The following is an 11,423-nucleotide window of genomic DNA, read 5'->3' on the forward strand; positions in this document are numbered from 1 at the left end:
GTGCACGCCCACACATTGGCTTTATTAGTTTGCCAAGCCTGTTCTTGAAGCACTCATGAATACTGATGGTAAATACTAAATATACACAGTTGCAGTTTTCAAAGACCACATTTGCCTCACAAATATTCAGAAATCCAATGACAAATGTTTCTGTCCAAATGTTGAGCAAATTTAAAGTAAAATCTGCAAATGAAAATGAGAATGAATGCTCATTGAAATATTTGTATGCATTGTGTGTAACATAAATATGTTTTTTTTTTTACTGTTCCATCCTTAATTGAGGTTTAGATGTTTCTCTATAGTTTTGTTAACCTTTGATTTAGTTACTCATCATCTCTGCCAGTGAGATGTTAGATCGCTCCCCTGCTCATATTTTCATTGCACTGAACCGCGGGTTTATCTAATGGCCCTTCTTCTCCGCAGGCATTATATCGACCTTCCTCCATGTCCATCCATTCGGGGCCAACCTTGAGTATCTGTGGTCGTACATACAGAGACTAGACTCCAAGGTAAATGTCATTAAAAAACAACATGAAACATTCAGCTACATTTCTCACTAAACACTATTAAAGAACACATGACATAGAAAATGTATGTAATACACAAAATACTCGTGAGCAACAAACAAGGGATTGCAAAGGCATAATCTATGTAACCTTTCTTAGAATTGGACTGGCCATTTCTAAGAAGTTCTCTGGGTTTTGCTCGAGAGTAAGTCTATGGGTGCATCAGTGCTTTTAGATATTTTTATCAAGTGAACACAAAGCGGCATGCTGATATTAAGGCACAAAAGAACACACACATAGCAATTTTACTTTCATTTCATTCATCTTTGGCAACAGTCTCACATACAATGCTTAACAAACCTAGTATACCACCTATAATAATTTATATAAAAAGTAATGTTTTAGAAATAGCATATAAATAACTGTAATTTGCCATCTTACCAAATAATAATAATGTGCTTTACAACAGTTTTTTCCTTGTTTATATGTAAAACCTTTCAATTATATTAGTGATAATTATATTTTTGCATTATAAATATCACGTAGATTAAAGAGCTTGCACATATTAGTGGATTAACCCTTACAGAAACATAAAAAATGATTTTGATAATTATCCAACAGGTTATTTTAGGGTAGCTAAGCTGTATTTGTTCTGCAGTCACAATGCCACAAAACTTCAATTCATTTCTTTTTTCAATTCATTTCAGTCGTATTTATATAGCATCAAGTTACGATAACAGTCACCTCAAGGTGTTTTATATTGTAAGGTGAAGACATCCTGAGTTTAGATAGCGGCTCTGTGTTGGAATATGACGTTGAAGAAGATAACAGTGGAGGAAGCATATCCTTAAATTTAGTTACAGCCCTTTCAAAAAAATATCTACTGTAATCAGATGTATTTCCCGCTGCTATGTAAACCATTATTGTAAATATAAATGTTATTAGGGAATGATCACTCAAAAGCACTACATCAGGTAAAAAGCATGAGAAATCAGATAGAAACAGATACGGGCGAGGCTATAAAGTTGGGGGGTTGGAGCCTCAAGTGGTCAATAGAGGAACTACAGTTTTCGGCACTTAAGCGTTAGCTTCATAATACAGCCCTAGATGTTGCCAGTTGATAAAGATTTGCCATATAAAAACAAAATGTGTCTAAAAATTATCCGATTTTCTTTGGTTTTTAATTAATCTAGTGAAGGTTGTACCTGTAAATCCAAGGTAGATCAAAGTAACAAACTGATATCCAATATGATATGAAAGTCAAAAATAAAAGCCCCTGCAGTTTGATCTATGTCAGTCTGATTTCTCTTCCTCTCTGCTGTCGTCGCTCAGGTATCTGCAGGGGAACTGGAGCGGCTCATGGTCCGTCTGCCCAGTATGTTCAGGCAGGAGCTGAGTGGCGTCGGTGCAACTCTGGAAAAAAGATGGAAATTCTGCGGTTTTGACACACTGAGTTCAGCGTGACACAGGAGTGGCGCACACACACACTGCGAAGTCACACCAACGTGAAGAGACGCGCACAATGCCTCGGACCTTTAATTCACATGTGTGTGTGCGCATGTTGTTCAGACACACGGCAGTGCAGTAGACAACAGATGACGTTCACTCAAGCAGACACTGGAAACTGTGAAAGCGACTGATTTTTTTTTTTTTTAATCCCAAGACATTTCACCTCTGGATGCCCGGTTCAGGTGAAATAACATTTCTTTTCCTCACTGCAGATTCTCACCACGGTGAACTGCAACAGGGCGTTATAGACTAGATATCGTCGGTCAGCGCTGAAGACACACCCTCTGTCTGTCCTCTGAAGTGAATCATGGTCCTTGGTGTCTTGCTGTCGGTGCCTGAAAAATCCAGCAACAACCGAAACATCACAGACAGAGAGTTTTAAAAAAATTTATACCAAAGTTGAACGTTAAAAGATTTGATGCCAAACCTCATTTCCCTGGCGGATAAATCGTCTCCTACTTGGTCCAAGAACTGGCTGTGCAAGGGAGTTTTTGCTGGGCTTCCTGTGGCATGATGGGACCACAGATAGATCATTTCCTCTTAATGGTTTGGAAAGGAGTTTGTACACCAACTCTAAATCTGTCATTCAACAAAAACACATACAGAGCCCTTTAATTTAATCTTTACTGCCAGCTGATTGTAATCTTGTGCTACTTTCTGAATGTGGTGGTGAAACAATATCTAACATTATTTATGTTGCATTTTCTCTTCTGGGTATTCATATTTGGGGTTTTCAAGCTTTCAGGCAATTCCCTGACTTTGTCCATAAGGAAGCGATTTTCCCCAGAATTTTTACTGGGGTGCAAATTATGTGTTGCCTCAGAAGATTTGCTGCTTTTAAGGCTAAAGTAAGGTAATAAAAGTCTGTGTGCACAGTGACCACCACAGATTACATGAAAGGATGGCCATTGCACAACTAACGTCAGCCTTACTCTGCTAGACTGTCAGTATACAGTAAATCCCCCATTCTGTAAAAAGAGCATATCTGCAGAAAGGAGTATCTGAAATAAGATTGCTTTTAAAGTAAAAGAAATTTGAAAGGTCAGCATGCAAGAGATCTACAGGGTGTTAGAAATATCATCATATGTGAAAACAAATAATGGTGAGAACATGTTTGACACTGTGAATTCTTTAGGTAGGCTCATTGCATTAGTTTCGATTCAGCTTTGTTTATACAGTGCCAAATCACAACATCAATGCTTTTTATATTGTAAGGTAAAGACCCAACAATAACACATTCTTGGTGAGGGGAAAGAGCAGAGAGAGATGGAACGAGAGACACACTATAATGATAATGTAAATAGAACTAATCCCAGCACAGAACCCTGTGGAACTCCAACCACTGCAGCCTGGTACCTTTAATGCCTGTGGCCTGTTCTAATCTCTATTTTTGATTAGAACAGATCATGTGTCTGTGTCACATGATCTGGAATTGACCATTTGTACCTATCAGTGATAAAGTACCTTATAAAGTGCTAGAAGTTTACAGTTTTAAGGCCAGACTACGCTGTGGGATTATATCCGTGAAGACTACGTGCAGTATAAGGACCTAGATTTTTGCTGTTTTGCTGCTCCTGATCAGAGAATAAACAAGCCAAAAGTCTTCAAACAGACACGTGCTGCTTCACACCTGGGTACCATCGGGAAACATCTTGGATACATTTACCATACAGATAAAATAATGTGAGCCTCCATTGTTACTGGATGCTAGTGTTTACTGAGTGACAGTTTGGGGTTGGTGTGTGAACATGAGTTCTTATTTATTTCTTACTGCCAGATATTTTTTAATTGAAAAAATAATAATATACAGGCAAACTGATGTGGAGTTTGAAATAATCTGAGTGACTAAGTGTGAAAACACTCCAGGCCTGTTAGGTGCTCCCTGACGAGGACACGGACACTGGAAACAGGAGGGTTAGAGGAAGGAAAGGACCATATTTGGGAAAAACTCCATGAAGATGATGGAAGTAAAGAAAGAAAAATTGCTGATTTGTCAAAGACCGATGTGAGGGATCGAAATTCAATCATTCTGCTTAATTTATTTCAATATATTGTGTAAAGAAGCTGTTCACAGAAGGCAGCAGACTGAAATGTTCCACTGCCATATTACATATTGTAATTAAATATGGTAAAATGCAAAAAACATGGCCTGAGTAGTGCTACTTTTTTCAAATTTCAAATTTTTTCAAAGTTAATGACTGTGACAAATATTTATTATCCCCCTGACTAGGGCAAAGGGAAGAAATCATGATGTTCGTCTGGGGACTGAAGATGATTTTTGTCATTTGTGAGTGTTTTTAAAGACCACAAAGCTGGACGTGTAGAAAATACAATGCTAATGTTATTTAGCATTTCACTCCCATTAATGTTATGGGTACTCTTTCTCCTTATTTAAATATCTAGTTCTAAAAAAGAAAGAAAGAATGAAAACAGCACACTCACACACACAATCACAAACATAAGGTCTACAATGATAATTGTGTGGCAATGACTAAATACACACAGTTTAATTCAGTTCAGTTTTATTTATATAGCACCAAATCACAACAGCAGTCTCCTCAAGGCACTTTTTATTGTGAGGTAAAGACCCTACATTAACAGAGCGAAAACCTCAACAATCAGATGACCCTCTATGAGCAAGCACTTGGTGACAGGGGGAAGGAAAAACAACCTTTTAACAGGAAGAAATGTTCAGCTTAACCCTGCTCGAGGAGGGGAGCTATCTTTAAAGTAGAGAGGCTGTGTTGGCTGGTTGCACAAAAGTGTGGCTTGGAAGTGGAAAGAGAGTGAAGTGCTCCATGTTTTGAATTTTGAACAACAGGCTGATACAAGTTAACTTTGAATACGTTACTATAATAAAATACTTCTTATCACTTGCTGCTGTCTAAATCCAGATTGTGAGTTATATATCGACTGTGTATTTAAGCTTTGCTGTAGATCAGTTTGCATTAGTAATCTCTGCTCTTGTGTTGTTTTGTTTTGGGTCTAAACGTTCACACACTCCAGCAGGAAAAAGTAAGGAAACAAGTTTTATTTCATTTCATTTTTTTAGGGTATTTAGCTTCCCACTTTTTAAAATTCCAACCTTTTGTAATGAAGTGATATTTTGCAGATGAATTCTCTACTCCATGCTTCTCTTTTCCCTGTAAACTCTCCATCACACTTTTCCTTGACCTCATAATGTTTTCCACTGAGGTCATATAGAAAGCGTGATTTACCAAATGGTGGTTAGAGGCCTTTTTGGGACTATTTGGAAGTATCCTGACCACATGAGGAGCTAACCTTAAAACTAAACCAGGAAATAACCTAAAAACAGTCGACACATTGAGAGACACAAAGACGGATCCACAAAAGCAACATGATACTGAAAAATATTTAGCAAAACAAGAACTGAAGATAACTGAGGAACCAAAACTTAACAACACAAAGGAAGGACTGTAAAAAAAAAAAACAGAAACATGGATAGTACAAAGGCCATGATGGATATTTTTGTGTGATTTTTTTTTCCCACACAAAACCTCAACAACCAGTTTAAGAAATACTACTTCAAAATAAATATATTTCCCTCCTGGGAAACTGTGAAAAACAGCAATTTATGGACAAACAGTAAATCAGGGGTTGGAAATATTTTGTTGGGGTATTTAATTAGGGTAGGCTGTAGTTTTCCAGGCATGCTGGTGCCACGGTAATATTTTATTCTTTGATTTATTCCATTGTATACATTTAAAACTAGAAACCAGACCACAGATCTGGTGGTTCTGCTGGAGCTACAACAATACACATAAAAAGGTTTAACAAAAACACTCATACGTTGAGGTATTACATCAATAAGTCTTACAGTAGAAAGATCAATACTACACACACTCAGCCCTGAGATCTGAGTGACAGCAAACACCAAATTTAGCTCAGTGCGATGGTCATTTTGCTAACTGCATGTGGGACACCTTGCTGACCTTTTCCCTTTAAATGTTACAGGGTTTTATGGGTTATGAATGACATTAAAAGTGCATTTGCAGTTATTTCCACAGCAAAGTTGTGGAGAAAATCACGGGTTATGGTTTTAGTGACGTGGAAGTAAAGTTTTTCTTACAGTAATACATCTGCAAAGTGAAGCTCAGAAGCGCAGCAACAAAACTAAATAAAAGACGAGTGTAAAAGGAGACTTTAAATAAAAGTATTCAAACTTTACTTCTCTGGGGAATCCAGCTCACAGGATGATGTAAAAGGCTGTTCATGACCACAGAGCTGCTACTGATGCAACACGGACGTAACACACGCGGCTGCTAATGGAAACATGAGTGTGGGTGTATGTGTATGCACGGGGTATCTAAATAAAAATCTAGGGCAGAGATTCACTGTCAAACACAATCTTTGCTAAAGCTAAAGGCTTTTTTAGCATTTTTCTCCTTCCCTGCTCACAAATCTCTTTCAGCTCAAGAAAAATTAATTCCATAGAGGAATCACTGACTCACTGAAGTTCCTGCAAAGGAATTCACACCCGCTTTCATGGATATATTGCTGTACTGCAGGCACGCCGTCTCTTCTACTGCAGTCCCTCCCAAAGCCGCAGTTCCTCTTTATGTGCTGAGACTGAATGTGAAGCAAATGTTAGAAGTGGATGAATCACATAGAAAGGCAATGGAAAGATGCAGATGAGTGCACACAGGCAAAGCCTCAGTTTCTAGTTTTTGATTGGTTGCTTAGCAAGTGCTCGAGAGAGTGTGCCGGTTCGTGTTCCATATGCTTTCTTTATGGCCATTGGTGGTAATGATAACCGTGCACCCGTTCTCTGTCACTGCCGCTGGAAAGCATTCGTGGAGGAAATGACAGATCATTGCTATCAGTGTTTAAAATCTTGAATGCTTCACTTCTGGTTAAAATGTAGTCGATAGTGGTAACGAAGTGGTTTACTATTAAAGGCCACAGAATTCTGTGTGCAAAGGAACAAACTCGAGTTATTTAGATAAAAGAGTCAGGCAATAACTGGCATTTTTCATAATTCTGTAAGCGGTCTATAAGGTTTTATGCTGCACAAGGGAAAAGTCTCCCTCACATGTACCATTAGTCATGTTGAGATTTAGACTTTTTCAGCCATGTTGCAGATTTGCTGCTGTGCTTCGGATCATTGTTCTGCTGTATGACTCACTTTGGGCCAAGCTTTAGGTGCCGAATTCCAAAATTATTCATTATTCTAAAGTGTAGCATTTGATTCTAGAATACTTTGGTATATGGAAGAGTTCAGGGCCTAGTCAATGACAGCAAGATGTCCTGCAACTGCAAAAAAAGCCCAATCATCAAGCCTCCACTACCGTGCTTTACAGCTGGTAACCTGAGCTGTTGTGTCATGTTCTTTTTAGAGAGAAAAGGTTTTCTTTGGGAAACTGTTCCAAACAAGCCATACTTGTTCAGCCTAATTGTACTCTCATTAACTTTAGCTTTTAACGTGCTAACTGATGCATGTAGAGTCTTAGATGTAGCTCATTAACACACAGTTGAATGTTCCAAACCTATATATAGTTCAGAATACTGCAGACGTATCAGTATGTGACCCCATCCATCCATCCATCCATCCACCCATTTTCTTCCACTTTTGGAAGAAGAGTCTTGCAGGGGCAGCAACCTAAGCAGAGAAGCCCAGACCCGCCTTTCCCCAGCCACCTCCTCCAACTTGTCCGGCCAGCCGAGAGATATAATCTCTCCAGCCTGTCCTGGGTCTGCTCCGGGGCCTCCTCCTGGTGGGACATGCCCGGAACACCTCACCCAGATGCCCGAACCACCTCATCTGGCTCCTTTCGATGTGGAGTAGCAGCGCCTCCACTCCTAGCCCCTCCCGGATGGCTGTACTTCTCACCCTATCTCTAAGGGAGAGGTCAGCCACTCTTGTATCCGCAATCTGGTTCTTTCGGTCACTACCCACAGCTCGTGTGCATAGGTGAGGGTAGGGACGTAGATCGACCGGTAAATTGAGAGCTTCGCTTTTACACTCAGCTCTCTCTTCACCATGACGGACCGGTACAGCGTCCACATCCCTGCAGCTGCAGCACCAATTTAACAGAAATGTATTTGAACAAAAGTCTTTGAAATCCAACTTTAAAACCTGCATATGTCTGTCAGGCACATTTACTCTGAATTGCCTGAATTTGTCATTCTCAGTCCCCTTTACTGTGAATAAAAATACACAATAATGATTAAATGGAAAAACATCAGGCTTTATACTCATTACATTTAATAATATACTGTATTATCAACTATAACAAAACCCCAAGGACTGGTTCACAAACATGAACTGCCTGCAAAAAAAGAGTATGATACAATAACTAAAATGTTATAGTACAGAATGCATTTTAACTGTTCACCATACAGACTGTACAGCATCATTTCAGTTTATGTACTCTTTGTCATTTAGCTCATTCATCATTTTCTAGCAGTAACACTCTCCGTTTCCTCTATAATTAGTACTAAATTACTTTGGAGTTTCTCTGAAATATTGTTGTAATTTATACATAATGTGATATAACCACTTTAGTCAATCAGACACGTCTCTGTGACTGCTCCTGTCATCATTTTCAGGAATCAATTTCAAATCATTCATGCACCAAACTCCTGCATCTCTATAATGTAACCTTTGACATGAATTTGAACGGCAGCATCTCCAAACGCTATTTATTCATTAATGCCTTAATTTTTTTTTCTGTTACATTTTGCAGGCCGCTGTCAGAAGAAATGAGGAGAATGCGCCACATTAGTTTGCATTATTAAATTAGAGACAGCAATGTCTTGTCCCAGCGCTTTCCCCAGCGCTGCAGTTTGTCCACAAGTTTAAGCAGCAGCCTAAAAGATTTTACAACACGGCTGCTTCTGCTTCCTCTGGGTCTGAGAGAAGAGAGAAACCAATTTCGCAATTTGGGGCAGCGCTTTACTATTTATACACCACTCCTGAACAGGGAACACGCATAATCACACTGCGGCCCGTGCATGAGAGGAGGGAGCACGAGTGGGGAAGGCTGGCTGCAGTATTTATGGCTCTGTAGGTTTACTGTGTCAACAGCAGGCTTTTCTCTCTCCTCAGATCCCAAACTGTTCATGTCTCCATTTGTACACAACAGCTGGCAGTGGCTTCATTCCCCACATTCACCCAGGGTTTCTGTTTGGCTGTTGATTTATCCATTTGCCCATCATTGTTCCGGACAGGAAGGAGTTGAGATGATGATTCAAAATGCTTCAATAAGTGCTACCAAAACAATTTTGTTACCTGATTTACACATTTTTTTATGACGCTACTGATCCACCTGCACAGATGTGGCAGTAGGATTATCTCTGGTGTCCACCATCTTCTTCAGACAAGCACAAAGCACCAACCAGCTTGCAGCCAAAACTCCACACTTTAGCAATGGAGGTGTGGAACATGGTCCCTTCAGACTTGTTGCGCAGAATGCTTTTAAAGATCTGTCAGAGGTGGAAGTTGAAGATCCTCCAGACTGTACCAGATGTTCCCAGCACACTCTCACTATCCAAGTGTGCCATTCTCCCCACGGCCTTATCTGAATCAACACCAGGCAGTTATCAGCTGACAGCTCTGCTCCTCTCCTCACCCTAATGTCCTGAACATACAGCAGGAGAGCTGACGACATGATTACAAAATCGTTCATCGACCTGCAACCAAGGGTGTCGTGGTACCACACACTTATGGACATCCTTGTGTTTGAACAGGGTTTTTGTTACGGCAAATGCAGGTTAGCACAGAAGTCCAATAACAAAACACCTCTTGGGTTCAGATCTAGCTCTTTGCTCATGTGAGTGTCCTCCACCAGGACAATCGGGTCACCAGGAGGGGATTTCCAGCACCCCGAGAATTGTAATTTGGCATATAATACAGATGACAGTCACTCACATTCCCAGACACAGAGATCCTGGGAAGCATCCCTCTTGTCTAATGGAAAGAACCCCAAAGTGTAGGTGTTGAACTGGGGAATACAAGTAAACCCATCCCTGCTCACTGCCACTCATGCAGGGCAACCGCACTCCAGAACACTGCCTGCAGAACCAAGGCTGTGCATTGAGGAAAGCCTAACTATATCTAAGCAGTGTCTCTCAGTCTTAAACACTAGCTCGGGCTCCTTTGCCACCAAGGAGGTGACATTCCACATATCAAAAGTTAGTTTCAGCAGTCGGGGATCAGACTGCCAGGTGCCAAGGCCCCCACTTCTTACTGACACCACACTGCACTCCTCTACAGCCCTTTTTGCAGGTAACGGGTCCACAACAGGGGTGCTTTTTATGTTCATCTTAGCTGAACCTGGCCCCTGGGCCCAACCAGCAGACACTTGACAGTGAACCCCTCCCCCGGGCATGGCTCCAGGGTGAGCTCCTGCTAAGCCTAATCCAAGCAAAGCACCGTGGTTTATAACGATCTCATGACCCTTCTGTGCAAAACTCGTATTTGACCTTCATTTGAATATTTGTGGACAAATCAGAAGTGATTTAGAAGAACCTTGAGAATTTTTATGTATATAATTATTTTACCTAAAATCTGGACAACATAGACAATAAAGATTTTCTTTTAGAAAGGAGAAAGTTTGCTTGTAACTTTAAAGTGGCCATAACCTGCTCACAGAAAAAAGTGAGCTAGAATGCAGGCTATGCTAGTTCACGCATTTGAACCAGCATGAAGGGTGTGTGAATGTCTGATCGTCTGTTTCATGAAGTTACAGATACCCCTAACATGAAAAGTTATAAGGGGAGCAGTTTCCACAGCTACTGGTATGACGAACATGGAAGGTTACATGTTACATCTGACCTAAAATATTCCTGAAAGACAGCAGAAATCTGGAGCATATTCCTAGCTGTGACACTTTCTTACAAGCTATCACAGTGCCTTGTTTTAAAACCATCCTCTTTTCAAGGCGAAGCAGTAAATATCAGCTCAGCAGCCAGCTGTCTTCTCGCCAAGAAAATCTGCTTGTTCAACATCCTGAAGTGGAAGTGTGTGTGTCGCTGGCCTATAAATAATGCGTGCGGCAGCATTGTGAGGTGGCAGAAGGAGCGGGCCTCCATTAGCCGTGCTGCATCTCTAATGAAGCCTGTTGACAGCGGCTGTAATTAGCCACAGCTCTTTGTGTTCTCTTTGTTGAGTGCAGTGTCGAGACGTTCCTTCATATCCCCCGCCGCTGTCATGTCTAGTCACCAACGCCTGCTTGTCACTACACCTGGCAAGCATTACGGTGGGAAATCTCTTGGGTGAATTTCTATGTGGGCAATTGTGATGCTGCTTCTGGCAGACAGCTGTGTGCAACTGTAAATGACGACATCAGATGGTGTGTCCAAAAGAGCCCACAACCTTTTTAAGTGAAGCAAGTCCTGAAAAGGGGAGTAAAGTACTGTTCACAATACACTTGTTGGCCTTTTCTC

The 11,423-nt window shown here is 40.6% G+C and overlaps 1 protein-coding gene across 1 annotated transcript in view; it reads left to right on the forward strand.

Moving 5' to 3' along the window:
* enox1 (ecto-NOX disulfide-thiol exchanger 1) overlaps positions 1-4,158 on the forward strand; it is a 128,766-nt gene extending 124,608 nt beyond the window's left edge. The window contains exons 15-16 of the mRNA XM_031746654.2: positions 424-509; positions 1,839-4,158. Of these exons, the coding sequence (XP_031602514.2) occupies positions 424-509; positions 1,839-1,970 (218 nt within the window). The 3' untranslated portion in view covers positions 1,971-4,158. The remainder of the gene's footprint in view (positions 1-423; positions 510-1,838) is intronic.
* The last annotated feature ends 7,265 nt before the right edge of the window (positions 4,159-11,423 follow it).

This window comes from Oreochromis aureus, linkage group 16 (assembly GCF_013358895.1).
Source record: "Oreochromis aureus strain Israel breed Guangdong linkage group 16, ZZ_aureus, whole genome shotgun sequence".
Classification (NCBI taxonomy): domain Eukaryota; kingdom Metazoa; phylum Chordata; class Actinopteri; order Cichliformes; family Cichlidae; genus Oreochromis; species Oreochromis aureus.